The sequence below is a fragment of the Bombina bombina genome, chromosome 3 (genome assembly GCF_027579735.1).
Source record: "Bombina bombina isolate aBomBom1 chromosome 3, aBomBom1.pri, whole genome shotgun sequence".
Lineage (NCBI taxonomy): Eukaryota > Metazoa > Chordata > Amphibia > Anura > Bombinatoridae > Bombina > Bombina bombina.
The window spans coordinates 1293050719-1293076558 of NC_069501.1; the positions used below are offsets into that span (position 1 = coordinate 1293050719).

Genomic DNA, 25840 nt, shown 5'->3' on the forward strand with positions numbered 1-25840 from the left:
GGGCGTCTGTGGGAAGATATGTCAATATTACCACGTGCTACAGGGATAATTCTTCTGTTTGCGTTTATTGTGGGTATAACGATTTGAGCCCCTGCCACAGAGTCAATGGAATAGTTAATTTAGTTGATACTTAGTCATCAGAATATGCATTTGGGATATATTCCTGGGAGTCGGAACTATGATCATAGTTATAACATTATTTGTTATGTCAATGTAACTTAGTCGCCAAAATATAAATTTGGGAGATATTCCTAGGGATCCGAGATGTGATCATAGTTTTTTTTTTTTTTTTTTTTTAATTTTTTATTGAAACAAATAAACAGACAGAACGAAACAGGTTACATCATTCATCAATAAAAAGAAAAAAAAAAGAGAATAAAGAAAGTACATAAAAAGGGATGGATACAGGTGAATTGGATTTGGTCACAGTACAATTTGATCCCCAATTTTCCCTTCACTGTTCCTGATACATTAAGTTTCTATTAGTCACTTTATTAAATCTTGCAAAGTTATATTGTTAATTCTCCCTTTAACAGTTATCTCAGGGTTCTACATCAAGTGACTTATTCTATACTCTATTAGATTTATGAAACATTAGGTTCAGTACATTGTATGGAATGGCAATATTCTTCCCATATTAAGTTTATTGCTAAAAAATCGTCTAATCTTTTCGTAGCACAATAATAATACTTTTCCATTGCTAGTGTGTGATTAACTAAAGAGCGCCACTCCGACAGTAAAGGAGCAGTAGTTGACTTCCATTTCCTGGGTATCAACCGTCTAGCGCAGTTGAGTAGAATAATTATTAGCTTTTGTCTCAATTTACATTTAATTTTTGGTGTGCTATTAAATAAAAATATGAGGGGATCTAGGGGTATCTCAATGTTAATTGACTGTTTGATGGCTAGGTGGATATCTTTCCAATATTGGCCAATAAGAGGGCATGTCCACCAGATGTGGTGGTAGTTGCCCACCCCTCCACATGCTCTCCAACACTTATTGTCGTTAAGGCCATACATCACGGCTAACTTAACTGGGATTTTGTACCATCTGCATAGCAGTTTTATGTTGGATTCCAGCTGTGCTATAGATGATGTATGAGAGCACATATTGTTAAATATTCTTGCCCATTGTTTCGATGAAATAGGAATTTGGAGTTCCTCTGACCATTTATTTGTGTAAGTTGGGAGATTTTTAGAATGGTGGTCTAGCAGCAGTTTATAGATTATAGAGAGAGAACCTTTAGAGTAAGTGTCGGATCTGCATATAGACTCAAAGGGGGATAATGTTCTATAAAATTGTGTGCGCTTAGTATGTGTGTTCAAATAGTGATTTAACTGAAAATATCTAAACCACGGGTTGAAATAACTTCCAAAAGTTTCCTGCAAGACCTTCTTGGGTTTAAGGGATTTATCGTCCATTGCCAGGCTACATGGGATAACATCTCTTAAGGTTAAATCCCCTGTATATGGAATATGGTGAAATCTCTGTGCTTCAGGATTATGTTTTAGGGGGGTTAGAGGGGATGGTAAACTGGAAAACGACGGGAATTTAATGAGGCATTTGTCCCATGTTTTAAAGGTGAGTCTGGTTATTTCTGATGTAGATGAATCTAGAGTCCTGTGAATGTGAGGTACCCAACAGCTTGCTCCTAGTTGTGTATTTTGTGCTAAATCATGATCTAGTTTTACCCATTCTTTGTGTATACCATGTTTACACCAATCTATTATCCGTGTGAGTGTACATGCCATAAAGTAATAATGTAAGTTTGGCATGCCCAACCCTCCCTGTAGTTTAGGGCGATAGATTATATTTTTTGCTATTCTAGGGCGTCTGTTGTTCCATAGGAAAGTGTTTAGTATGTTTTGGAGTTTGTTGAGAAAGGGGTTGGGTAGCGCGAGTGGAATAGTTTGAAAAATATATAGGATTTTTGGCAAGATAGTCATTTTTATGGCATGTAGTCTACCTAGCCACGATAATGTTTTGTTGTGCCAGGCTTGTAGTTCTTTCTGTATATTGTGCAGTAGGGGGGTATAGTTTGCATTAAACATATTTTGAGGGTTAAGTGTAACATTAATGCCTAGATATTTTAAAGAGTTCTTCTGAAGCCTATATTGGTATGTGGATTGTATGTGATTAAGTTCCGTCACTGAGGTTTCCACTCCCATAAATTCAGATTTTAAGGCATTGATCTTGAAATTTGATAACCTACCGTAAATTTGAAATTCCTTGTGGAGTTCGGGCATGGAGATAAGTGGGTTAGTTATAGATAACAGGATGTCATCTGCATATAGAGAGACCTTGTAATCTCTCTCTTGGATTTTTATGCCAGAAATATTCCCATTGTTTCTAATTCTAGTTGCCAGGGCCTCCATAGCTAAAGCAAACAGCAGTGGGGATAGGGGGCAGCCCTGTCGTGTGCCGTTATGGATAGTAAAGGTCGGGGACGTAGCGTCGTTCAGTCTAATTTGTGCGTTTGGGGTACTATATAGGGACATTATTTTAGAAATAAATGTGTCGGGGAAACCAAATTTGATCAAAATTTGTTCAAGAAAGGTCCAATTCAGCCGATCAAAGGCTTTTTCCGCGTCCAAGGACGCGAAGATTGTGTGGGATTTTTGCTTTTGATGCATGGCAAATCAGTGTTTGTATTTTAATGGTGTTGTCTCTAGCCTCACGGTATGGGGTAAAACCAACTTGATTGTAATGAATTAGTTGAGGGAGTAAATTAGACAGTCTATTCGCTATTATCTTCGCGTATATTTTGGTGTCGATGTTTAACAAGGAAATGGGTCGAAAGTTTGCTGGTGTATCGGGAGTCTTGCCCGGTTTCGGGAGTACTACGATATATGCTGCCAGCATCGAGGGAGGGGGTGGATTATCAAAGGACATGTTGTTGTAAAGCTTGTATAGGGACGGGGTAAGGGTTGAGGCAAATGTCTGGTAGTATTTAGCAGAAAATCCATCTGGGCCTGGGCTTTTACCTGGGGTTAGGTCTTTTATAGCTGCTAGGATTTCGTTTTGAGTTATTGAGGAGTCTAATGCCTCCTGTTGTTCCGGGGAAATTGAAGGAAGATTACATGAAGTTAAATATGTTTGAATGAGTTCTTTAAACTGTATGTCAGTGTCTGAGGCCTTATCTTGTAAATTATAGAGAGTTGAATAATATTCATGAAACTGGTTTAGGATATCTGGGGTTGTATTTACAGTAGTGTTGTGGGGGGATTTTAGTTCGTGTATAAATGATTTTAACCTAGTTCTCTTGAGGTTCCTGGCCAGCATTTTACCTGCTTTGTTACTTTCATGATAAAATTTTTGTTTTAGTTTCAGAGCAGTTTTCTGATGTTCTAGAGCAAGAAATGTTTCTAATTGTTCTCTAACTTCACCTATTTCATGTAGGATAGAGGTATTTTTGGGGTTTTTCTTATGCGTGTATTCTAAATGACCCAATCTGGAAGTCAAGGTTGTGTAGAGCTGTCTAGAAGTTTTTTGGATGTGTGCCTTATATTTTATGAATTCCCCTCTTAGTGTGCATTTATGAGCTTCCCAAACCACATATGGATCCTTCACCGAATCATTATTGATCTGGAAGTATTCCTCTATTGTTTTAGAGAGATGGTCTACAAAGAGTGGATGCGTCAGTAATGAGTCATCCAATCTCCATTGGAAGGGGCTTGTAGGTGTATTAGACCATGCGATCTGTATCTTTACTGCCGAGTGGTCAGACCAAGATGTAGGTAAAATTGCAGAGTTGTTTATTAAGGAGAGGCCTGCTTGATTCGTGAGGAGATAGTCTATCCTACTGTATGACTGTGAGGGGTGAGAATAGAAAGTGTAGTCTTTTGTTGAAGGGTGTGTAAAGCGCCAAATGTCGTATAGGTTATAATCTCTCAGAGCCTTCCATAAGTATGACAGGGTGCCTTTTGATGTTCTAGGTTGCGGGTTGGAGGTGTCTATGGAGGGTTGAAATGGGAGATTGAAGTCGCCTCCGAGAAATATTGGGCCTTTAGCAATATCTAATAATTTATGGAACATTGTTTTAAAAAATGGTATATGTTTAGTATTAGGGGCATAGATATTAACTAATGTGATTGGCCTGCCGTATAGTAAACCTGTTATTCCCAAAAACCTACCTTCCCCATCTTTGGCTGACTGCAAAAGCGTAAAAGGGATATTTTTGCGAATTAAGATACTGACCCCACAGTGTTTGGTTAACGCAGTGTTGTGAAAATGCTGCGTGTAGTGCTTACCAAAATACTTCGGGATTTGTGATTTTTTAAAATGTGTCTCCTGCAAAAACAATATGTCGGCCTTTTTCTTATATAGATCTGATAGAGCCTTTGACCTTTTACAAGGAGAGAGAAACCCTTTAACATTCTGAGTAAGTATTGTAAGTGGTGTTGATGTTTGCTTAGTGGCCATTAATCAGTTTGCTGGAGTGATCTGCACCTTTCTTGAACCTTGCACACATGCTAAAATATTTTTTCAGACATTGGAACAGTAATACATAGCTCATCATAATAGGTAACCTGTAACTGGTAATATAACATAAATAACTGTAATAACAACAAAAATAACATATTCGTCTCGGCTCGAATTGCCCGAGATGTGACATATTAACCATTAGCGCAGGCTAAGTGACTACCTTTACACCAATGTAAATAACAAATAAGTAACTGAGGGAAATAAATGTAAGCCTATATTAAAAGTCTTAAAGGCTTTGACAACAGGGAACGTATGATAACATATCAAAGAGTATATTAGATTATCTGCAATAGATCAATTTACTAGCATATCTAAAGTAATGAGAACGTTCTTGAAAACTAGTAGTGAGATGTTATCTACTGTTAAGTTCCACTGAAAGTCTTTGGCTATGTCCTTAGGAGATGCCTTTCATCACAGATATTACAATCATACTCACGTATCCAGGATTCCCAACAGGGGTTGCAGGAGATGTCGTCTGCAAGCTAATGTCCTACGGTTTCCCGTACAGATAGGACTATGCGGTATAAACAACATTGTAAATGGATATAGGTCCTAGTGTGTCGCTATAGTAAGGTGAGTTACTCAGGTGCCAACTTTTAATGCCCTTGCGGCTGCAGGGCGCCTCTGCGGTTTAGCTGGAGTCAGGGACCAGTTATTTCGTTCACGCTGCTGGTTGATGGTTGAAGAACCTGCTTGAGGTGGGTTGTTAAGATCCGGCAGATCCAGATGTAGTATTTCACAGAATCTTGAAGCTTCTGAAATGTCGTCACATATCACTCTTCTCTCTTCATGAATTACTACAAGATGAGTAGGGAAACCCCATCTGTATGGGATACGTTTATTGCGCAAAAGTTGCGTCAGTGGGGAAAATTCCTTGCGTTTTTGCAATGTTCTTTGCGAGAGGTCTGCATAGAATTGCACCACTGTGCCCCGGAATCTAATAGGTTGATTTTTCCGTGATAGATTAAGAATTTCTTCTTTATCTCTGTAGTTCTTGAACTTAATAATAATATCCCTAGGTGGGGCTGAGTCAGGTGGCCTAGCTCTCAAGGCTCTATGAGCCCGATCCCAAGGTATTTCTTCTTTATCTGTAGTGCCTTTTAGATGGTTAAACAGGGCAGGCAAGTATGTAGGCAGATCTTTAGGCAATACTGATTCAGGTACCCCTCTTATCCTTAGATTTTTTCTTCTACTTCTGTTCTCTAGGTCTTCGATTTTAGAATGCAAAGCCTCAATGGTAGAAGTAACATTATCTGCTTGAGTTTGTAAGCTGTCCAGATCTTCCCTCATAGTGTCATTATTTTCTTCAAGGGCTTCCACCCTGAACCCTATAGCATTAATGTCCTGTTTTAGGTCTGCAAGTTCCTCACGCACACATGCACGGACAATGTCCGCTATATCCTGCTTAGATGGAAGTGCTGACAATATATTAGAAGGAACCTGAACCACATTTGACGATTGGGAGTCGCTCAGTGCTATCTGTGATTGTGGAGATGCCATTGCTGATGGAGGGGTGGTTGTCGTTTGAGTGTTTGCACTTTCAGAGGGGTTAAAATAGGAGGCCACTGAAGAATTTTTGTTTAATAGTGGTTTAGACACCTTGTCCGATTTGATATTCCTCCTAGAGGCCATTTGGGGTAGAAAGATCCCTTCAGTTCTTATGTGAAGTTTGATATTTTCTTGTGTTACTAGGCCTTATCTTTGTAAACTCACTCCTGTTATTAGGTATGATCTGTCTTCTCCCCTACAGTGAGAGTAGTGCCCCTCAAGCGTGATCTATAATGTGCGCAGTTTATCTGTCTTAATTCCAAGCGCTTATGTCTCTTTATAGGGCTTTTTGCTGTAAATGGGTTTAAAGCGTGATCTATAGTGTGCGCAGTTTATCTGTCTTGATATAAAGTGCTTATGTCTCTTTATAGGGCGTTTTGTTGTAGATGGGTTTAAGATTGTGCCCCTCCGCTTAGTTATCTGGACAAATCCCCTTATTCAGGCTGAGTTATATGGGGTCTTATGTCTTAAACTCCCACGTGTACATTGTCATCTCCCCTTTATGTGATGGTATAAACTGCCAGATACCTGTATTTAGCCGGCGTCACATAAGTTATCCTGCGCCTCTTTTCATAAACAGCCGTGCCTGTAAAGTGTGTTTTTGTCAGCGCAGATGACTTTCTGATGCGGTTGAAGTTGTTGCTGCAAGTGCGCCACCTGAGACTCTGTGATGGTTTCAATGCCGTTTCCGCTCTACGCCGCCATTATAGCCATGCGGCTCCGGGTTCTCTTTAGTTGCAGAATGACCTCTTAAAGTTCCGACATCCATTTGTCGGTCGCGTAGTATGGTTTACATGATGAGCCTTTCCTCTCTTATATTTGTGAAGGTGGCTAGCCTTGTTCTGATGGCATATATGCCGTAAGTTGTCTCTGGCTTACACGGAGCTCGGAGTTTATGCGACCATCTTAGTCGCTACCGGCTCCGCCCCTTCATGTGATCATAGTTTTAACATAACCGGGCTGATGTTATGTCGGTGATCCTGACCCTCTGATTGGGCGTTTAAAAAATAACTCTAATGTTAAATACGGCTAGAGGGATTTATTCCCTTTAGTGTTAATATAGATGTGGAAACCAGGGCTGTTTCCATGGTGGAATATAATAGATAAGTGGATTAATCGTTATGATATTAACTTTGCAGAATATGAAGGCGACTTGAAATCGTATGTAGTCTTGCAGTTAGAAAGATGTTTATCTGTGAAGAATAACTAATAATAAAATATATATAAAAAATGTGTGCTTTTTTACTTTCGTGTTATGTTCTTGTAATTCCTTTCTGATGTTAATCATTGGTATTCATTATATGGGGCACGGAGGTAAATATCCAGTGTTATATTCCCTAAGTGGATGGGATCAGTCTGGAAGTTAGCTGTCTCCTAGTAGTATGTGTAGGGAGTGAGGAATCCTACCAATTGCCACAGACAGATGTGCACATCCTTTTTATATGTGTACATCTTTTATATATATATATATCGTGTTTCTGTTGTTGTGTATGAAGGGATAGGCAATAGTGCCTGGGTGAAAACAGGTAAGGGAGTTGTTTGTTACCTGAAAGGAGTGTCCTATCCTTTGTAGAAATTGGATCATCGATTCTTCCAAAGGAATCTCAACCTTTAATGCTAATTAGAGCAAAATAGATATAGAGGCATAGGTGGACTTGGCTATGATCGTGTATCGGTTATGGGATGGACAATTGAATTTATCTAAGGAATCAATATCTTCATTATTGGTAAGATCAGAGGTTTAAATTCAATGTGGAGGAGTCTTCGAACCTATGCATAATAAAATTAAAAAATCAAACAGTCACTTTCAGACAGTAGACAGACTGTCTGAAAGTGACTGTTTGATTTTCCACCATGGAAACAGCCCTGGTTTCCACATCTATATTAACACTAAAGGGAATAAATCCCTCTAGCCGTATTTAACATTAGAGTTATTTTTTAAACGCCCAATCAGAGGGTCAGGATCACCGACATAACATCAGCCTGGTTATGTTAAAACTATGATCACATCTCGGATCCCTAGGAATATCTCCCAAATTTATATTTTGGCGACTAAGTTAAATTGACATATCAAATAATTTGGTTATGTTATAACTACGGTCATAGTTCCGACTCCCAGGAATATATCCCAAATACATATTCTGATGATTAGGTATCACCTAAATTAACTATTCCATTGACTCTGTGGCAGGGGCTCAAATCATTATACCCACAATAAACGCAAACAGAAGAATTATCCCTGTAGCGCGTGGTAATATTGACATATCATCCCACAGATGCCCATTGTGACGTCACGACCAATCAGAAGGTCCAAAGAACGGACCTAAAGAATCCGGCTAAATTAAACGATAGACTAATAAATATTTGACCTCTCACGGAATCAAATCTAATATAGTCCTCTCAGTGAAATATAGAGACAAAATAGATAGTGGTTGGAACAATTATAAGTTCCTTAATACCAGACCGGAAGTGACGTCACAACAAACCAAACGGAGTAGCAATACAATGATGACTGACGGGCATGATTCTTTATTAACACAAAAATAAATATTCATCTCTGACACCTATATATACTATGATGAATGGTTTGCATTCTCCATCAGTATTCATGATTTTATGGTTTTTATCCGAACCCACGAAACTGGAAGTACATTAAAGCAATACTTCCGGTTCTTAAGCTTTAAAAGGCAACCTATCCTACCAAACAACAGTCTTGATAAAGGCCTATCATGGGCCGAAACGCGTTGACTGGATGGTAAGCCTATTTTCTTTAATTCCAATATTGTGAAAACGTTATTGTGCAATGCTGTCATTTCTTATTTTTTTCTAGGTCACTATTGGATTTGTATAACCTGATTTTTGTCACACTCTGAACATTCCAGGAACCCCAGAGCTACAGAACTTTGTGCCACCACCTGTGCTACATTAGCTTTTTTCTGTGAGACACCAATTTTTTCACGTTGTTTTTCATTAATTTTTTCCACCACAGGATATGTGATTTTCGTTTTGTTTTTCTATCACTTGGGACTATTCCCTACACTAGGGACTTTCTCTATCTGATTATCACTTGGAAGACCTTTAATTTTCTTATTTTTGATTCAGCCATTTTTTATTATTTTTTGATTCTACACCCGCACTCCATTTTTTTATCACCATTTTTTATTCTACACGCCGCACTCCATTTTTTTATCACCATTTTTGATTCTACACGCCGCACTTACTTTTACCACATTTAGGTTCTACAGACTTTTTGAGGAACTGTGCGAACTGTCCTTTTTAATTACAGGGAGTCTTCTACACCTGTTTTTATTTATCACTCACTTGTATTCACATTGCTATCATTGTTTACTGTACCCCGCCGTGGGTCTGAATACCTCGTTGTCACCTCCCATGCTATTTTTGGAAGTTGTCTAGTTGTTTTTAATCACATTGTTGTAACTATATTTTAACTGTATTTTTAATGTGTATTTTCATGGATCCATGATTATTAAATTTTTTATATAATTGGATTAATTTGTGAATCACTTGTATTTTACTGTTGTAATAAACATTTCAGGTTTTAACCTCTAGCATATAACCTGCCCATCATCATTGCTCTCCCCTTGCCTCCGTTAGTTAGGCGCCTGGGGGACCACACATTTATATACCTTAAACATTTCCTTGGTGGTAACTAGGTACCACCACCCTTAGGCATATAGGGGCATAGTTGGCGCGGGACCAATAGCTTTTTTATTTTTTAGCAACTCTAATAAAGTGTTTAGCCCATAAACCGCCGGTCCCGGACCCCGCCGCAACTCTAATAAATGTATTAACCCCTAAACCGCTGCTCCCATAGCACACTGCAACTCTAATAAATGTATTAACCCCTAAACCACCACTCCCAGAGCCCACTGCCACCTACATTATACTTATTAACCCCTAATCTGCCGCCCCCTACACCGCCGCCACCTACATTATATTTATTAACCCCTTATCTGCCCCTCCTACACTGCCGCCACCTAGATACATTTATTAACCCCTAATGTGACGTCCCCAACGTTGCCGACACTATATTACATTTATTAACCCCTAAACCTAAGTTTAACCCTAACCCTAACACCCCCTAACTTAAATATAATTTAATTAAATCTAAATAAATATTCCTGTCATTAACTACGATTCCTATTTAAAACTAAATACTTATCTATAAAAAAAAACATAAGCTAGCTACAATATAACTAATAGTTACATTGTAGCTAGCTTACGATTTATTTTTATTTTACAGGCAACTTTGTATTAATTTTAACTAGGTACAATAGATTAAAATATAAGACAAATATACCTGTAAAATAAAACCTAACCTAAGTTACAATTACACCTAACACTACACTATAATTAAATAAACTCCCTAAACTAAATGCAATTAAATACAATTAAAAACAATTATCTAAAGTACAAACCCCCCCCCCTAAATTACAGAAAATAATAAAATAATTACAAGTTTTTAAAATTTATTACACCTAATCTAATCCCCCTATTATAATAAATAAAAAAATAAATAATAAAAAGCCCTACCCTACTAAATTATGAATAGCCCTTAAAAGGGCCTTTTGTGGGGCATTGCCCCAAAGTAATCAGCTCTTTTACCTGTAAAAAAAGTACAATACCCCCCAACATTAAAATCCACCACCCACACACCCAACTCTACTCCCCCATTAAAAAAAACTAACACTAACCCCTTGAAGATCACCTTACCATGAGAAGTCTTCACCCAACCGGGCCAAAGTCCTCAACGAAGCCGGCAGAAGTGGTCCTCCAGATGGGCAGAAGTCTTCATCCAAGCCAGGCAAAGTGGTCCTCCAGACGGGCAGAAGTCTTCATCCAGGCGGCATCTTCTATCTTCATTGATCCGGCGAGGACCGGCTCCATCTTCAAGACATCCGACGCGGAGCATCCTCTTCTGACGACGTCTTCTTCAACAATGACTGTTCCTTTGAGTGACATCATCCAAGATGGCGTCCCTTCAATTCCGATTGGCTGATAGAATTCTTTCAGCCAATCGGAATTAAGGTAGGAAAAATCCTATTGGCTGATGCAATCAGCCAATAGGATTGAGGTTCAATCCTATTGGCCGATCCAATCAGCCAATAGGATTGAGCTTGCATTCTATTGGCTGTTCCAATCAGCCAATAGAATGCCAGTTCAATCCTATTTCCTGATTGCATCAACCAATAAGATTTTTTCTGCCTTAATTCTGATTGGATGATTCAATTGGAATTGAAGGGACGCCATCTTGGGTGACGTCATTTAAAGGAACCTTCATTCTGTGTTTAGCCGTCGGAAGAAGAGGATGCTCCACGTCGGATGTTTTGAAGATGGAGCCGCACCGCGCTGGATGGATGAAGACAGAAGATGCCATCTGGATGAAGACTTCTGCCCATCTGGAGGACCACTTCTGCCGGCTTCGTTGAGGACTTCGGCCCGGTTGGGTGAAGACTTCTCATGGTAAGGTGATCTTCAAGGGGTTAGTGTTAGGTTTTTTTAAGGGGGGATTGGGTGGGATTTAGAGTAGGGTTGGGAGTGTGGGTGGTGAGTTTTAATGTTGGGGGGTATTGTACTTTTTTTTTACAGGTAAAAGAGCTGATTACTTTGGGGCAATGCTCCGCAAAAGGCCCTTTTAAGGGCTATTCATAATTTAGTATAGGGTAGGGCTTTTTATTATTTTGGGGGGCTTTTTTATTTTATTAGGGGGATTAGATTAGGTGTAATTAGTTTAAAAAACTTGTAATTATTTTATTATTTTCTGTAATTTAGTGTTTGGTTTTTTTTGTACTTTAGATAATTGTTTTTAATTGTATTTAATTGTATTTAGTTTAGGGAATTTATTTAATTATAGTGTGGTGTTAGGTGTAATTGTAACTTAGGTTAGGTTTTATTTTACAGGTATATTTGTATTTATTTTAACTAGGAAGTTATTAAATAGTTAATAACTATTTAATAACTATTGTACCTAGTTAAAATAAATAAAAGGTTGCCTGTAAAATAAAAATAAACCCTAAGCTAGCTACAGTGTAACTATTAGTTATATTGTAGCTATCTTATGGTTTATTTTATAGGTAAGTATTTAGTTTTAAATAGGAATCATGTAGTTAATGATAGGAATATTTATTTAGATATATTTAAATTATATTTAAGTTAGGGGGTGTTAGGGTTAGGGTTAGACTTAGGTTTAGGGGTTAATAAACATAATGTAGATGGCGACAGTGTAGGGGGGAAAGATTAGGGGTTAATAAGTATAATGTAGGTGGCGGTGGGCTCCGGGAGCGGTGGTTTAGGGGTTAATAAATTTATTTAGTTGCGGCGGAGTTCGGGAGTGGCGGGATAGGGGTTAATAAGTTTTATTTAGGTGTTGGCGGTGTCGGGGCGGCAGATTAGGGGTTAATAAGTATAATGTAGGTGGCGGCGGTGTAGGGGGGCAGATTAGGGGTTAATAAGTATAATATAGGTGGCGGCGGTGTAGGGGGGGCAGATTAGGGGTGTTTAGACTCGGGGTACATGTTAGGGTGTTAAGGTGTAAACATTCCCATAGGAATCAATGGGATATCGGGCAGCAGCGAACATAAGCTCTCTGTATAGACATGACTTGCTGCAGTGTGGAAACTGGTTAGTATAGGACCGGTCTGATGTGGGACACCTTCTCCTGTTCCCACATTGCTGGATCCAGTATACACAGTCCATCAAGACATAGAGTCCTCTACCTTGGGTATCCTGGTTAGCCGGTTCAGCCAGCTGGTTTGCTGTGAATACCAGCCTGCCCCTATAGGCACATTGGAGTGCCTTTTCACATTGTGAGTACCCTGCACATGTCTTATATTTGTCGTTGGCTTCTTCAGATTCACACATACGGCGCCTCTTTCCTGTGTTTGATTGAACATAAGCTCTCGCTGCTTTCCGACTCCCATTGATTCCTATGGCAGGTACGCTGGGCCGGAATATTGCCGAGCGTACCTGGTAGTAGTTTGATAACTTCCAAAAGTAGTCAGATTGTGCCGAACTTGCGTTCGGAACATCTGTAGTGACGTAAGCATCGATCTGTGTCGGACTGAGTCCGGCAGATCGTATGTTACGTCACTAAATTCTACTTTTGCCGGTTTGTAGGGTTTGATAACTAAGGCGAATCAGGCTCGCCACAAATACGCTGCGGAATTCCAGCATGTTAGCGGTTGACGGCTTGATAAATACATGGCTATATCACATCTGTTGCATATGTCAATCATCAGCGTGGGACTCACAGTCTCCTAGCTATGAAAGAAGTATCTTGGATACTTGCTTGGGCGGAATCCAGCTCCTGTCTAATTTCTGTGGTTCATATCCCAGGTGTAGACAATTGGGAAGCGGATTATCTCAGCTGTCAGACTTTACATTCGGGGGAGTGGTCGCTCCATCCAGATGTTTTTTCTCAGATTGTTCAGATGTGGGGTCTTCCAGAAATAGATCTAATGGCTTCCCATCTAAACAAGAAACTTCCCAGGTACCTGTCCAGGTCCAGGGATCCTCAGGCGGAGGCGTAGGATGCGTTAGCAGTTCCATGGTGTTACCAACCTGCTTATATCTTCCCACCTCTAGTTCTTCTTCCAAGAGTAATCTCCAAGATCATCATGGAACAATCATTTGTTTTGCTGCTAGCCCCAGCATGGCCTCACAGGTTTTGGTATGTGGATCTTGTTCAGATGTCCAGTTGCCAACCTTGGCCACTTCCTTTAAGACCAGAGCTTCTGTCTCAAGGTCCGTTTTTTCATCAGGATCTCAAATAATTAAATTTGAAGGTATGGAAATTGAATGCCTAGTGCTTAGTCATAGAGGTTTCTCTGACTCAGTGATTAATACTATGTTACAGGCTTGTAAATCTGTGTCTAGAAAGATTTATTATCGAGTTTGGAAGACTTACATTTTATGGTGTTCTTCTCATAAATTCTCTTGGCATTCTTTTAGAATTCCTAGAATTTTACAGTTTCTTCAGGATGGTTTGGATAAGGGTTTGTCTGCAAGTTCCTTGAAGGGACAAATCTCTGCTCTTTCTGTTTTATTTCACAGAAAGATTGCTAAACTTCCTGATATACATTGTTTTGTACAGGCTTTGGTCCATATCAAGTCTGTCATTAAATCAATCTCTCCTCTTTGGAGTCTTAATTTGGTTTTGAAGGCTTTACAGGCTCCTCCGTTTGAGCCTATGTCCTCTAGTTATTAAGGTCTGGCCGACACTGCGGATCAGGTCCGCCAGACCTCGCTGAATACGGTGAGCAATACGCTCTCCGTATTCAGCATTGCACCAGCAGCTCACAAGAGCTGCTGGTGCAACGCCACCCCCTGGAGACTCGCGGCCAATATGCCGCCAGCAGGGGGGTGTCAAACAACCCGACCGCTGCTTCATAACTGCTGTTTAGAAACAGAGGCCATCAAGCTCCTTACGGAGCTTGTTAAATAGAGGCCTATGCATTCTTTGGACATTAAATTACTTTCTTGGAAAGTGTTGTTCCTTTTGGCCATCTCTTCTGCTAGAAGAGTTTCTGAGCTATCTGCTCTTTCTTGTGAGTCTCCTTTTCTGATTTTTCATCAGGATAAGGCGGTTTTGCGGATTTCATTTAAATTTTTACCTAAAGTTGTGAATTCTAACAACATTAATAGGGACATTGATGTCCCCTCTTTGTGTCCTAATCCTAAGAATTCTTTGGAGAGATCTTTACATTCTTTGGATGTGGTAAGAGCTTTGAAATATTATATTGAAGCTACTAAAGATTTCAGGAAGACTTCTAGTCTATTTGTTATCTTTTCTGGTTCTAGGAAAGGTCAGAAGGTTTCTGCTGTTTCCTTGGCTTCATGGTTAAAGCTTTTGATTCACCAAGCTTATTTGGAGTCGGGTCAAGCTCTGCCTCAGAGAATTACAGCTCATTCTACTAGATTAGACTCCCGTTTGTGGGCTTTTAAGAATGAAGCTTCAGTTGATCAGATTTGCAAAGCAGCAAGTTGGTCTTCTTTACATACATTTACTAAATTCTACCGTTTTGATGTATTTGCTTCCTTGGAAGCAGTTTTTGGTAGAAAAGTTCTTCAGGCAGCTGTTTCAGTTTTATTCCTCTGCCTATGTTTACGTTTTTTTTTTTCATTTATGAGAATAAACTTATATTTTGGGTTATGGATTAATTTTTTAGTGGAAAAAGGCTGTTTTTATTTTGTCCCTCCCTCTCTAGTAACTCTTCTGTGGAGTTCCACATCTTGGGTATTCATTATCCCATACGTCACTAGCTCATGGACTTTTGCTAATTACATGAAAGAAAATATAATTTATGTAAGAACTTACCTGATAAATTCATTTCTTTCATATTGGCAAGAGTCCATGAGACCCACCCTTTTTATGGTGGTTATGATTTTTTGTATAAAGCACAGTTATTCCAATTCCTTTGTTTATGCTTTTTACTCCTTTCTTTATCACCCCACTTCTTGTCTATTCGTTAAACTGAATTGTAGGTGTGGTGAGGGGTGTATTTATAGGCATTTTGAGGTTTGGGAAACTTTGCCCCTCCTGGTAGGAATGTATATCCCATACGTCACTAGCTCATGGACTCTTGCTAATATGAAAGAAATGATTTTATCAGGTAAGTTCTTACATAAATTATGTTGTCCCCCTATGCATTTAGTTTCACTCCTAATTCTATGACATTTTATTCTCATTTTCTGTATAAACTGCAAGATGTGAGCAGTGGCAAAAAGAATAATTATTGTCCTTTCATTTTAATTGTAAAGAAAAAAAATCACACATTTTACTGTTTTGGGAAGATGAACTGATGCTAAGGGGCAAATGTATCAAGCTCCGTATGGCTCGCCTGCAGGCTCACCAGAAACAGCAGTTATGAAGCAGCGCTCACAAAGACCGCTGCTCCATAACCTGTCTGCCTGCTCTGAGCAGGCGGACACACATCGCCGGAAATCAACCCGATCGAGTATGATCGGGTTGATTGATACCCCCCTGCTGGCGGCCTATTGGCCACGAGTCTGCAGGGGGAGCTGCTGGTGCAATGCTGAATACGGCGAGCGTATTGCTCGCCGTATTCAGCGATGTCTGTCGGACCTGATCCGCACTATCGGATCAGGTCCGACAGACATTGATAACTAGAGGCCTAAATGTGCAACAATAAAATGGGGAAATGTTTAGGAATATGGACTCCTATGCTTTTTACTATGTAGAACACAGACAATGGCACAAAATGTCATTTCTTTTGCATTTCATACGGCAGAGTCTGCAAACTAAAGTCATTTTCTAAGTGCTATCAGATTGGACTGGGTACACATCCTATGACCCTGCAACATGCTCAGCCCTGGGCTCAATAGCACTCTCAGGAAGCTGCACTGTCCCCAGAGTCACAGGCAGTTAACCCCAGGCAAGTCTGGGTGCAAGGCCCATAGGGAAAATTACAAAACAAATGAATACAGCACACAGAGAAAGTCTAGCACTCACTAACAAGCTCTCAGCTAAGATTAAAGCAATAATAGAAGGGTTAGTTACCGCATTTGGCCAAATGGGAAAAGCCCAGGTACCACGTCAATGTCTCTCCCAACACCTGGGTCCTGAGTGAGTGCTGGACTTCCTCTGTCTGTTGTATTCATTTGTTTTGTAATTTTCCCTATGGACCTTGCACCCAGACCTGTCTGGGGTTAACTGCCTGTGATTCTGGGGACAACACAGCTTCCTGTGAGTGCTATTGCACCCAGACCTGTCGGCGGATAACTACCAGTGACTCTGGGGACAGTGCGGCATGCCTGAGAGTGCTATTGATGTTACAGGGTCATAGGATGTGTGCCAAGTCCAGTCTGAAAGTGCAGTCCACTTCCGTGTTTTTTATATGTCTAGGGTGATTACATAAGCCTGCACACACTTCACTTTTTCCCAGTTTGTTTGATTGAGAGCTTGTATTGTGTAGGGACCCAGGTTTTGGGGGAGACCTTGACGTGGTAGCTGGGCTTGTCCCATTTGGCCAGATGTGGTAACTAACCCTTCCATTTTTGCTTTTAATCTTAGCTGAGTACTTGCAAGTGAGTGCTGGTCTTCCCCTGTGTGTGTGTATATATATATATATATATATATATATATATATATATATATACAGTATATGTGTGTGTATATGATGTATATGTATATGTATATGTATATATATATATATATATATATATATATATATATATGTGTGTGTGTGTTTGTGTGTATATATATATATATGTATATATATATGTGTATGTGTGTATTTATATATATATATATATATATATATATATATATATATATATAATTCAAAAGAATAATGTGGGGAATAAATCCTCACTGTTAGATTCCCTTTGTCCGGCCCCAGAGTATAGGGTTTTAATTACCAAAAGAACTAGTGATGTATATAAGGTTGCTTTATACTCCTTATAATTGTATGTATATTCACACTGTCACTGCTTATATAAACTTAAGCAATTAAATACATATCACATATTCAAAACAAATTTCATGTGCACATATGATTTGCAATTTATTACAGCCGACTTCCAGAAACAGACATTTTATCACTATATAACGAACGTGGGCCCACTTATTAGCACATTTATGTTGTGTCCTTTGTGAAATTTTATCCAAAAAGCTTCTTTGTTTTAATTATTCCAAAGTGTATCTTTTCACCTTCAGATTTGTATCAAATATTCCAAAGCATAGCGTGTGACCTTTATTTTTGTAGCAGTTCTTGTTACTTTAGATAAGGGCTGTTCGTTAAGTCTAGTGGTACAAAATTTGTATAGGACTTAACACTCTAGGAGTTGAAGTGTTGTTGATTATTCTTGGAAAGCGTTATGGGGCGTGTGAGTATTAGGCTTTCAGTGCTCATAGCAATTGTTAAGTGTGTGCCGCCTCAAGGAATTATGGCTTCTATGGCTTATATATCTTAGCTCCCGCACACCTTGTTAGGCAGTCTGACTCCACTATTTGCAATGTGTAAATAAGAAGTTGCAATTCTTTACCTTATTTGTAGATCTCCAAATTTAAATCCCCTTGGGGAATACTCACACATCCCCTCCAAATGTTCTTCATGTCTCCAACCCACAGCGAGTGTGTCCTGTTTGTACAGAAACGGTACAAAAGTCAATACTTTGATCAATGAGAAAGAAGCTGGATGAAGCCCTAAACATGCAAACAGTAAGGGTGAAACGCGCGTAGCTGAGAGTGATTCAAACTGAGGACTACAGCTGAGCCCTCTTCACCACGCTAAATCGACTGAAAGCAAACAGTGGTTAAAAGCGGTACAAACAGGACACACTCGCTGTGGGTTGGAGACATGAAGAACATTTGGAGGGGATGTGTGAGTATTCCCCAAGGGGATTTAAATTTGGAGATCTACAAATAAGGTAAAGAATTGCAACTTCTTATTTACACATTGCAAATAGTGGAGTCAGACTGCCTAACAAGGTGTGCGGGAGCTAAGATATATAAGCCATAGAAGCCATAATTCCTTGAGGCGGCACACACTTAACAATTGCTATGAGCACTGAAAGCCTAATACTCACACGCCCCATAACGCTTTCCAAGAATAATCAACAACACTTCAACTCCTAGAGTGTTAAGTCCTATACAAATTTTGTACCACTAGACTTAACGAACAGCCCTTATCTAAAGTAACAAGAACTGCTACAAAAATAAAGGTCACACGCTATGCTTTGGAATATTTGATACAAATCTGAAGGTGAAAAGATACACTTTGGAATAATTAAAACAAAGAAGCTTTTTGGATAAAATTTCACAAAGGACACAACATAAATGTGCTAATAAGTGGGCCCACGTTCGTTATATAGTGATAAAATGTCTGTTTCTGGAAGTCGGCTGTAATAAATTGCAAATCATATGTGCACATGAAATTTGTTTTGAATATGTGATATGTATTTAATTGCTTAAGTTTATATAAGCAGTGACAGTGTGAATATAAATACAATTATAAGGAGTTTAAAGCAACCTTATATAGATCACTAGTTCTTTTGGTAATTAAAACCCTATACTCTGGGGCCGGACAAAGGGAATCTAACAGTGAGGATTTATTCCCCACATTATTCTTTTGAATTATATACTAATTTAACTTTCCCCCCCGAGCACAGTGTTTATCTGATATTAAACTAGTAATCAGATCACTCGAATGAGTTAGTGTTATTATAAGAAGTGGTGCGATTCAAATTTGAGTAATATATATATATATAGGCAAAAAGAGTCAGTTGCACTCTCACAAACAGTTCTCCAAGGGCCAGGGTGCTAGAGTGAGTGAAATGTAGCAAAACAGGAAACAGCACTCTCTGGACTTAAGTATTAAACAGATAGTTTGATGAAGGGGAGCATTCCCCGAAACATTACCGAATAAACTATCTGTTTAATACTTAAGTCCAGAGAGTGCTGTTTCCTGTTTTGCTATATATATATATATATATATATATATAGGCAGCAATTTAAAACAAGCTTTTATTTTATTTTAAATTGCTGTTGTATTTCCCCCAGAAAACAACTTTACTAAGCAGTGATTCAACCTACTCCCAGCTGATGAATAGCAATAACCATGAAACAGCTGTCCTGGGATTGGTCTGAATCACTGTGCTATCCCTAGCTAAGCTTAGAAGCTGTGTAATGCGGCAATGCTATGGCGTAAAGGGAAGTCTACCTTAAAAATCAGGCTAGAAGTAAAAAGTTGAGTCATTGTGAACCTCATTTGCATATCTCACCCAGAATCCTTTGCTGCATTGGAAACAATGTGATCAGAGAGTTTATGTGGTAAAAACAAGTCTTCTGACTTGTCTAGATTTGTAAATGCTTTACACAATGAGTTATTTTCTCTCTATATATATATTCACCAATCAACAAGTGCTCCCCAGGTCCTGAATAAAAAAAAAGGCTGGCTCCTAAGCTTACATTCCTACTTTCCAAGTAAAGATACCAAAAGAACCAAGAAAAAATAGATGATCGGAGTTGCTTAAAATTGCAGCTCTATCTGAATCATGAAAGAAAACATGTGGGTTTCATATCCCTTTAATCTCAGAGGTTTTACTGAATTTATACATTTTCTGTCACCTTCTCTAGAATGCTTATATATATAAAAATACATATTTTAAAGTTCTATAGACCGGTATGTAGCACAGGGTTGTATGAATGTTCTGCAGAAGACCAGTATGTAGCACAGGGTTGTATGAATGTTCTGCAGAAGACCAGTATGTAGCACAGGGTTGTATGAATGTTCTGCAGATGACCAGTATGTAGCACAGGGTTATATGAATGTTCTGCAGACCAGTATGTAGCACAGGGTTGTATGAATGTTCTGCAGAAGACCAGTATGTAACACAGGGTTGTATGAATGTTCTGCAGAAGACCAGTATGTAGCACAGGGTTGTATGAATGTTCTGCAGAAGACCAGTATGTAGCACAGGGTTGTATGAATGTTCTGCAGAAGACCAGTATGTAGCAAAGGGTTGTATGAATGTTCTGCAGAAGACCTGTATGTAGCACAGGGTTGTATGAATGTTCTGCAGAAGACCAGTATGTAGCACAGGGTTGTATGAATGTTCTGCAGAAGGCCAGTAGGTAGCACAGGGTTGTATGAATGTCCTGCAGAAGACCAGTATGTAGCACAGGGTTGTATGAATGTTCTGCAGACCAGTCTGTAACACAGGGTTGTATGAATGTTCTGCAGAAGACCAGTATGTAGCACAGGGTTGTATGAATGTTCTGCAGACCAGTATGTAACACAGGGTTGTATGAATGTTCTGCAGAAGACCAGTATGTAGCACAGGGTTGTATGAATGTTCTGCAGAAGACCAGTATGTAGCACAGGGTTGTATGAATGTTCTGCAGAAGACCAGTATGTAGCACAGGGTTGTATGAATGTTCTGCAGAAGACCTGTATGTAGCACAGGGTTGTATGAATGTTCTGCAGAAGACCAGTATGTAGCACAGGGTTGTATGAATGTTCTGCAGAAGACCAGTAGGTAGCACAGGGTTGTATGAATGTCCTGCAGAAGACCAGTATGTAGCACAGGGTTGTATGAATGTTCTGCAGACCAGTATGTAACACAGGGTTGTATGAATGTTCTGCAGAAGACCAGTATGTAGCACAGGGTTGTATGAGTGTTCTGCAGACCAGTATGTAGCACATGGTTGTATGAATGTTCTGCAGAAGACCAGTATGTAGCACAGGGTTATATGAATGTTCTGCAGAAGACCAGTATGTAGCACAGGGTTATATGAATGTTCTGCAGAAGACCAGTATGTAGCACAGGGTTGTATGAATGTTCTGCAGAAGACCAGTATGTAACACAGGGTTGTATGAATGTTCTTCAGAAGACCTGTATGTAGCACAGGGTTGTATGAATGTCCTGCAGAAGACCAGTATGTAGCACAGGGTTGTATGAATGTTCTGCAGAAGACCAGTATGTAGCACAGGGTTGTATGAATGTCCTGCAGAAGACCAGTATGTAGCACAGGGTTGTATGAATGTTCTGCAGAAGACCAGTATGTAGCACAGGGTTGTATGAATGTCCTGCAGAAGACCAGTATGTAGCACAGGGTTGTATGAATGTTCTGCAGAAGACCAGTATGTAGCACAGGGTTGTATGAATGTTCTGCAGAAGACCAGTATGTAGCACAGGGTTGTATGGATGTTCTGCAGAAGACCAGTATGTAGCACAGGGTTGTATGAATGTTCTGCAGAAGACCAGTATGTAGCACAGGGTTGTATGAATGTTCTGCAGAAGACCCACATGTAGCACAGGGTTGTCGGAATGTTCTGCAGACCAATATGTAGCACAGGGTTGTCGGAATGTTCTGCAGACCAATATGTAGCACAGGGTTGTCGAAATGTTCTGCAGACCAGTATGTAGCACAGGGTTGTCAGGGTAATCTTTTGTCTTGCAGCTGCTGTACGACCCGGACAAGCTGGGGTTTGTGGTAAAGTCTGTCCAGTACATCTCTGAGTTTTGGAATCGGGTGGACTCTTCGGCCCTTATCCTGTTTGCTGTTGGTTTAATCTGCAGGTAATTCCATTTTATGTCTCCCTAAGGGTGTCTGGGGGAGGGCTCATTACTGTGCCTTAGTTTGGTTATTTGTCAACCAACAGCCAAGAGCCTGACTTTGTATATTTTGTTTTCTTCCTTAGATTGGTTCACACTAATACAGTGTATCTGGGGCGCGTGTTCCTGTCTCTTGACTTTATGATATTTTGTATCCGACTGATGCATATATTTAGTGTCAGCAAAGTGCTGGGGCCCAAGATAATTATCCTGCGCCGGATGGTAAGTAGATTCTGGTGGCCCCTGGGATGTTCCATCCTGGTACTAACCACTAACATTCTACGTCTCATGCTCTTTCTAATGTTTCCAGCCTCCCAGCTCAGATATTCATTGTTACCTACAAGTCTCCTCCATCTAAGGGCTAGATTAGTAGTGCAGCTGTATTTGCGCTTGCGTTAAATCAGCTAGAAGTAAAGATCTTGCGCTTGGAGGTTTGTGCTCATATAAGATGTGTAGCCAAGAATTTTTAGTTTTGGACAAAATTTTAATTCCGAATATTAGGTGGCTGCACTATTCGGTATGTGAATACTGAATTTTCGTTAAACATTTTACATTCAGTTTTGTTTTGATACCTTTATGTGCTCTGGTGAACACGCTAAGGTGAGTATTAAAGGGACAGTTAAGTCAAAACTAGACTTTCATGATTCAGATAGGGCATGCCATTTTAAACAACTTTCCAATTTACTTTTATCATCAAATTTGCTTTGTTCCCTTGGTGGTATTTTTGAAAAGCTAAACCTAGCTAGGCTCAAACTGATTTCTAAACCGTTGAAAACCGCCTCTTAGCTTAGAGCATTTTGAAGTTTTTCACAGTTACACAGTGTTAGTTCATGTGTGTCATATAGATAACATTGTGCTCACTCCCGTGAAGTTATTTAAGAGTCTTCACTGATTGACTGCACTGCATGTCTGTCAAAAGCACTTAGATAAGGGGGCAGTCTGCAGAGGCTTAAATACAAGATAATCACAGAGGTTAAAAGTATATTAATATAACTGTGTTGGTTATGCAAAAACGGGGAATGGGTAATAAAGGGATTATCTATCTTTTTAAAAAAGAACAATTTTGGTGTAGACTGTCCCTTTAACGGCTTAAAAATGTATGAATACTAAAGATTTTCATCAGTATTTTTTCTTTTCTATGTGCATTTATTTAAAAAGAAATTAATTTGAATTTTGTCACGTATTACTAGTTGAAAGTAAAAAGTGCGTGCTCTCATGTTCTTAAAGCTGAGGTAAGAAAGATACTTTCCCCTATATTCCCCGATAGACTTTAATCAATCAGAGAAGTTGAAAAAATAACAGCTTGGCAGTTTTTAAAAGCGCAACGTAAGACAAAAATATACTTATTACATAATCCAATGAAGCTGAATATGTTCTATTTATTCTAATATTTATACCAATATATAATATAGCCCTTTACCTTTTTTTTTCTTCAAAACACAGCCCTGATAACTTTTTTTTAATCATTTTTATTAGAGTTATTATGAGAGCAACTGTACTTTAAATGTATTTTTGGTGTGTTTTGTGACACTTTTGTGACTTGTGTAACAGTTAACCTGCGGTCACGGTAATCATTTGTAAATCGTGATCGCGCTCAGGCGTTTGCATTTACTTTCAACTTGTAATACAACCGGAATTTAACTTGAGCACAAACGGCTGTAAAATCCCAATCTAGCTTGTGAGCAAATGAAAGCGCAAAACGCGTAATCTTGCCTTAAGTCAGCTATATGACTGTGCTGGGAGCTGCTATACGATGGTCTTACTATGGTTGTCTGTTCTTTGTAGGTGAAGGACATATTCTTCTTCCTTTTCCTTCTGGCCATTTGGATTATATCATATGGAGTTGCGAAGCAGGCCATACTAACAACCAATGAAACGCGGCTAGACTGGATTTTCCGAAATGTTGTATATGGCTCATACTTGACCTTGTTTGGGCAGATTCCATCTGAAGTGGACAGTAAGTGGTCTTTTCCTTCTGTTTGTAATGACATTGTCACAGTACTACTGCTATATACAGAGCTTCTCTAGTGGTCTGTAGTCCTTCTGTTTGTAATGAGAGTGTCACAGTACTACTGCTATATACTGAGCTTCTCTAGTGGTCTGTAGTCCTACTGTTTGTAATGACACCGCTACAGTACAACTGCTATATACAGAGCTTCTCTAGTGGTCTGTAGTCCTTCTGTTTGTAATGACAGTGTCACAGTACTACTGCTATATATAGAGCTTCTCTAGTGGTCTGTAGTCCTTCTGTTTGTAATGAGAGTGTCACAGTACTTCTGCTATATACAGAGCTTCTCTAGTGGTCTGTAGTCCTTCTGTTTGTAATGAAAGTGTCACAGTACTACTGCTATATACAGAGCTTCTCTAGTGGTCTGTAGTCCTTCTGTTTGTAATGACAGTGTCACAGTACTACTGCTATATACTGAGCTTCTCTAGTGGTCTGTAGTCCTTCTGTTTGTAATGACAGTGTCACAGTACTACTGCTATATACAGAGCTTCTCTAGTGGTCTGTAGTCCTTCTGTTTGTAATGACAGTGTCACAGTACTACTGCTATATACAGAGCTTCTCTAGTGGTCTGTAGTCCTTCTGTTTGTAATGACAGTGTCACAGTACTACTGCTATATACAGAGCTTCTCTAGTGGTCTGTAGTCCTTCTGTTTGTAATGACAGTGTCACAGTACTACTGCTATATACAGAGCTTCTCTAGTGGTCTGTAGTCCTTCTGTTTGTAATGACAGTGTCACAGTACTACTGCTATATACAGAGCTTCTCTAGTGGTCTGTAGTCCTTCTGTTTGTAATGACAGTGTCACAGTACTACTGCTATATACAGAGCTTCTCTAGTGGTCTGTAGTCCTTCTGTTTGTAATGACAGCGCTACAGTACTACTGCTATATACAGAGCTTCTCTAGTGGTCTGTAGTCCTTCTGTTTGTAATGACAGTGTCACAGTACTACTGCTATATACAGAGCTTCTCTAGTGGTCTGTAGTCCTTCTGTTTGTAATGACAGTGCTACAGTACTACTGCTATATACAGAGCTTCTCTAGTGGTCTGTAGTCCTTCTGTTTGTAATGACAGTGCTACAGTACTACTGCTATATACAGAGCTTCTCTAGTGGTCTGTAGTCCTTCTGTTTGTAATGACAGCGCTACAGTACTACTGCTATATACAGAGCTTCTCTAGTGGTCTGTAGTCCTTCTGTTTGTAATGACAGTGTCACAGTACTACTGCTATATACAGAGCTTCTCTAGTGGTCTGTAGTCCTTCTGTTTGTAATGACAGCGCTACAGTACTACTGCTATATACAGAGCTTCTCTAGTGGTCTGTAGTCCTTCTGTTTGTAATGACAGTGTCACAGTACTACTGCTATATACAGAGCTTCTCTAGTGGTCTGTAGTCCTTCTGTTTGTAATGACAGACACAGTACTACTGCTATATACAGAGCTTCTCTAGTGGTCTGTAGTCCTTCTGTTTGTAATGACAGGACACAGTACTACTGCTATATACAGAGCTTCTCTAGTGGTCTGTAGTCCTTCTGTTTGTAATGACAGACACAGTACTACTGCTATATACAGAGCTTCTCTAGTGGTCTGTAGTCCTTCTGTTTGTAATGACAGACACAGTACTACTGCTATATACAGAGCTTCTCTAGTGGTCTGTAGTCCTTCTGTTTGTAATGACAGCGCTACAGTACTACTGCTAACA

The 25840-nt window shown here is 39.4% G+C and overlaps 1 protein-coding gene across 1 annotated transcript in view; it reads left to right on the forward strand.

Moving 5' to 3' along the window:
* LOC128652765 (transient receptor potential cation channel subfamily M member 2) overlaps positions 1 to 25840 on the forward strand; it is a 1288705-nt gene that overhangs the window by 818556 nt on the left and 444309 nt on the right. Inside the window, exons 16-18 of the mRNA XM_053705696.1 lie at positions 21980 to 22098; positions 22221 to 22356; positions 23920 to 24091. Coding sequence (XP_053561671.1) covers positions 21980 to 22098; positions 22221 to 22356; positions 23920 to 24091 — 427 coding nt within the window. The remainder of the gene's footprint in view (positions 1 to 21979; positions 22099 to 22220; positions 22357 to 23919; positions 24092 to 25840) is intronic.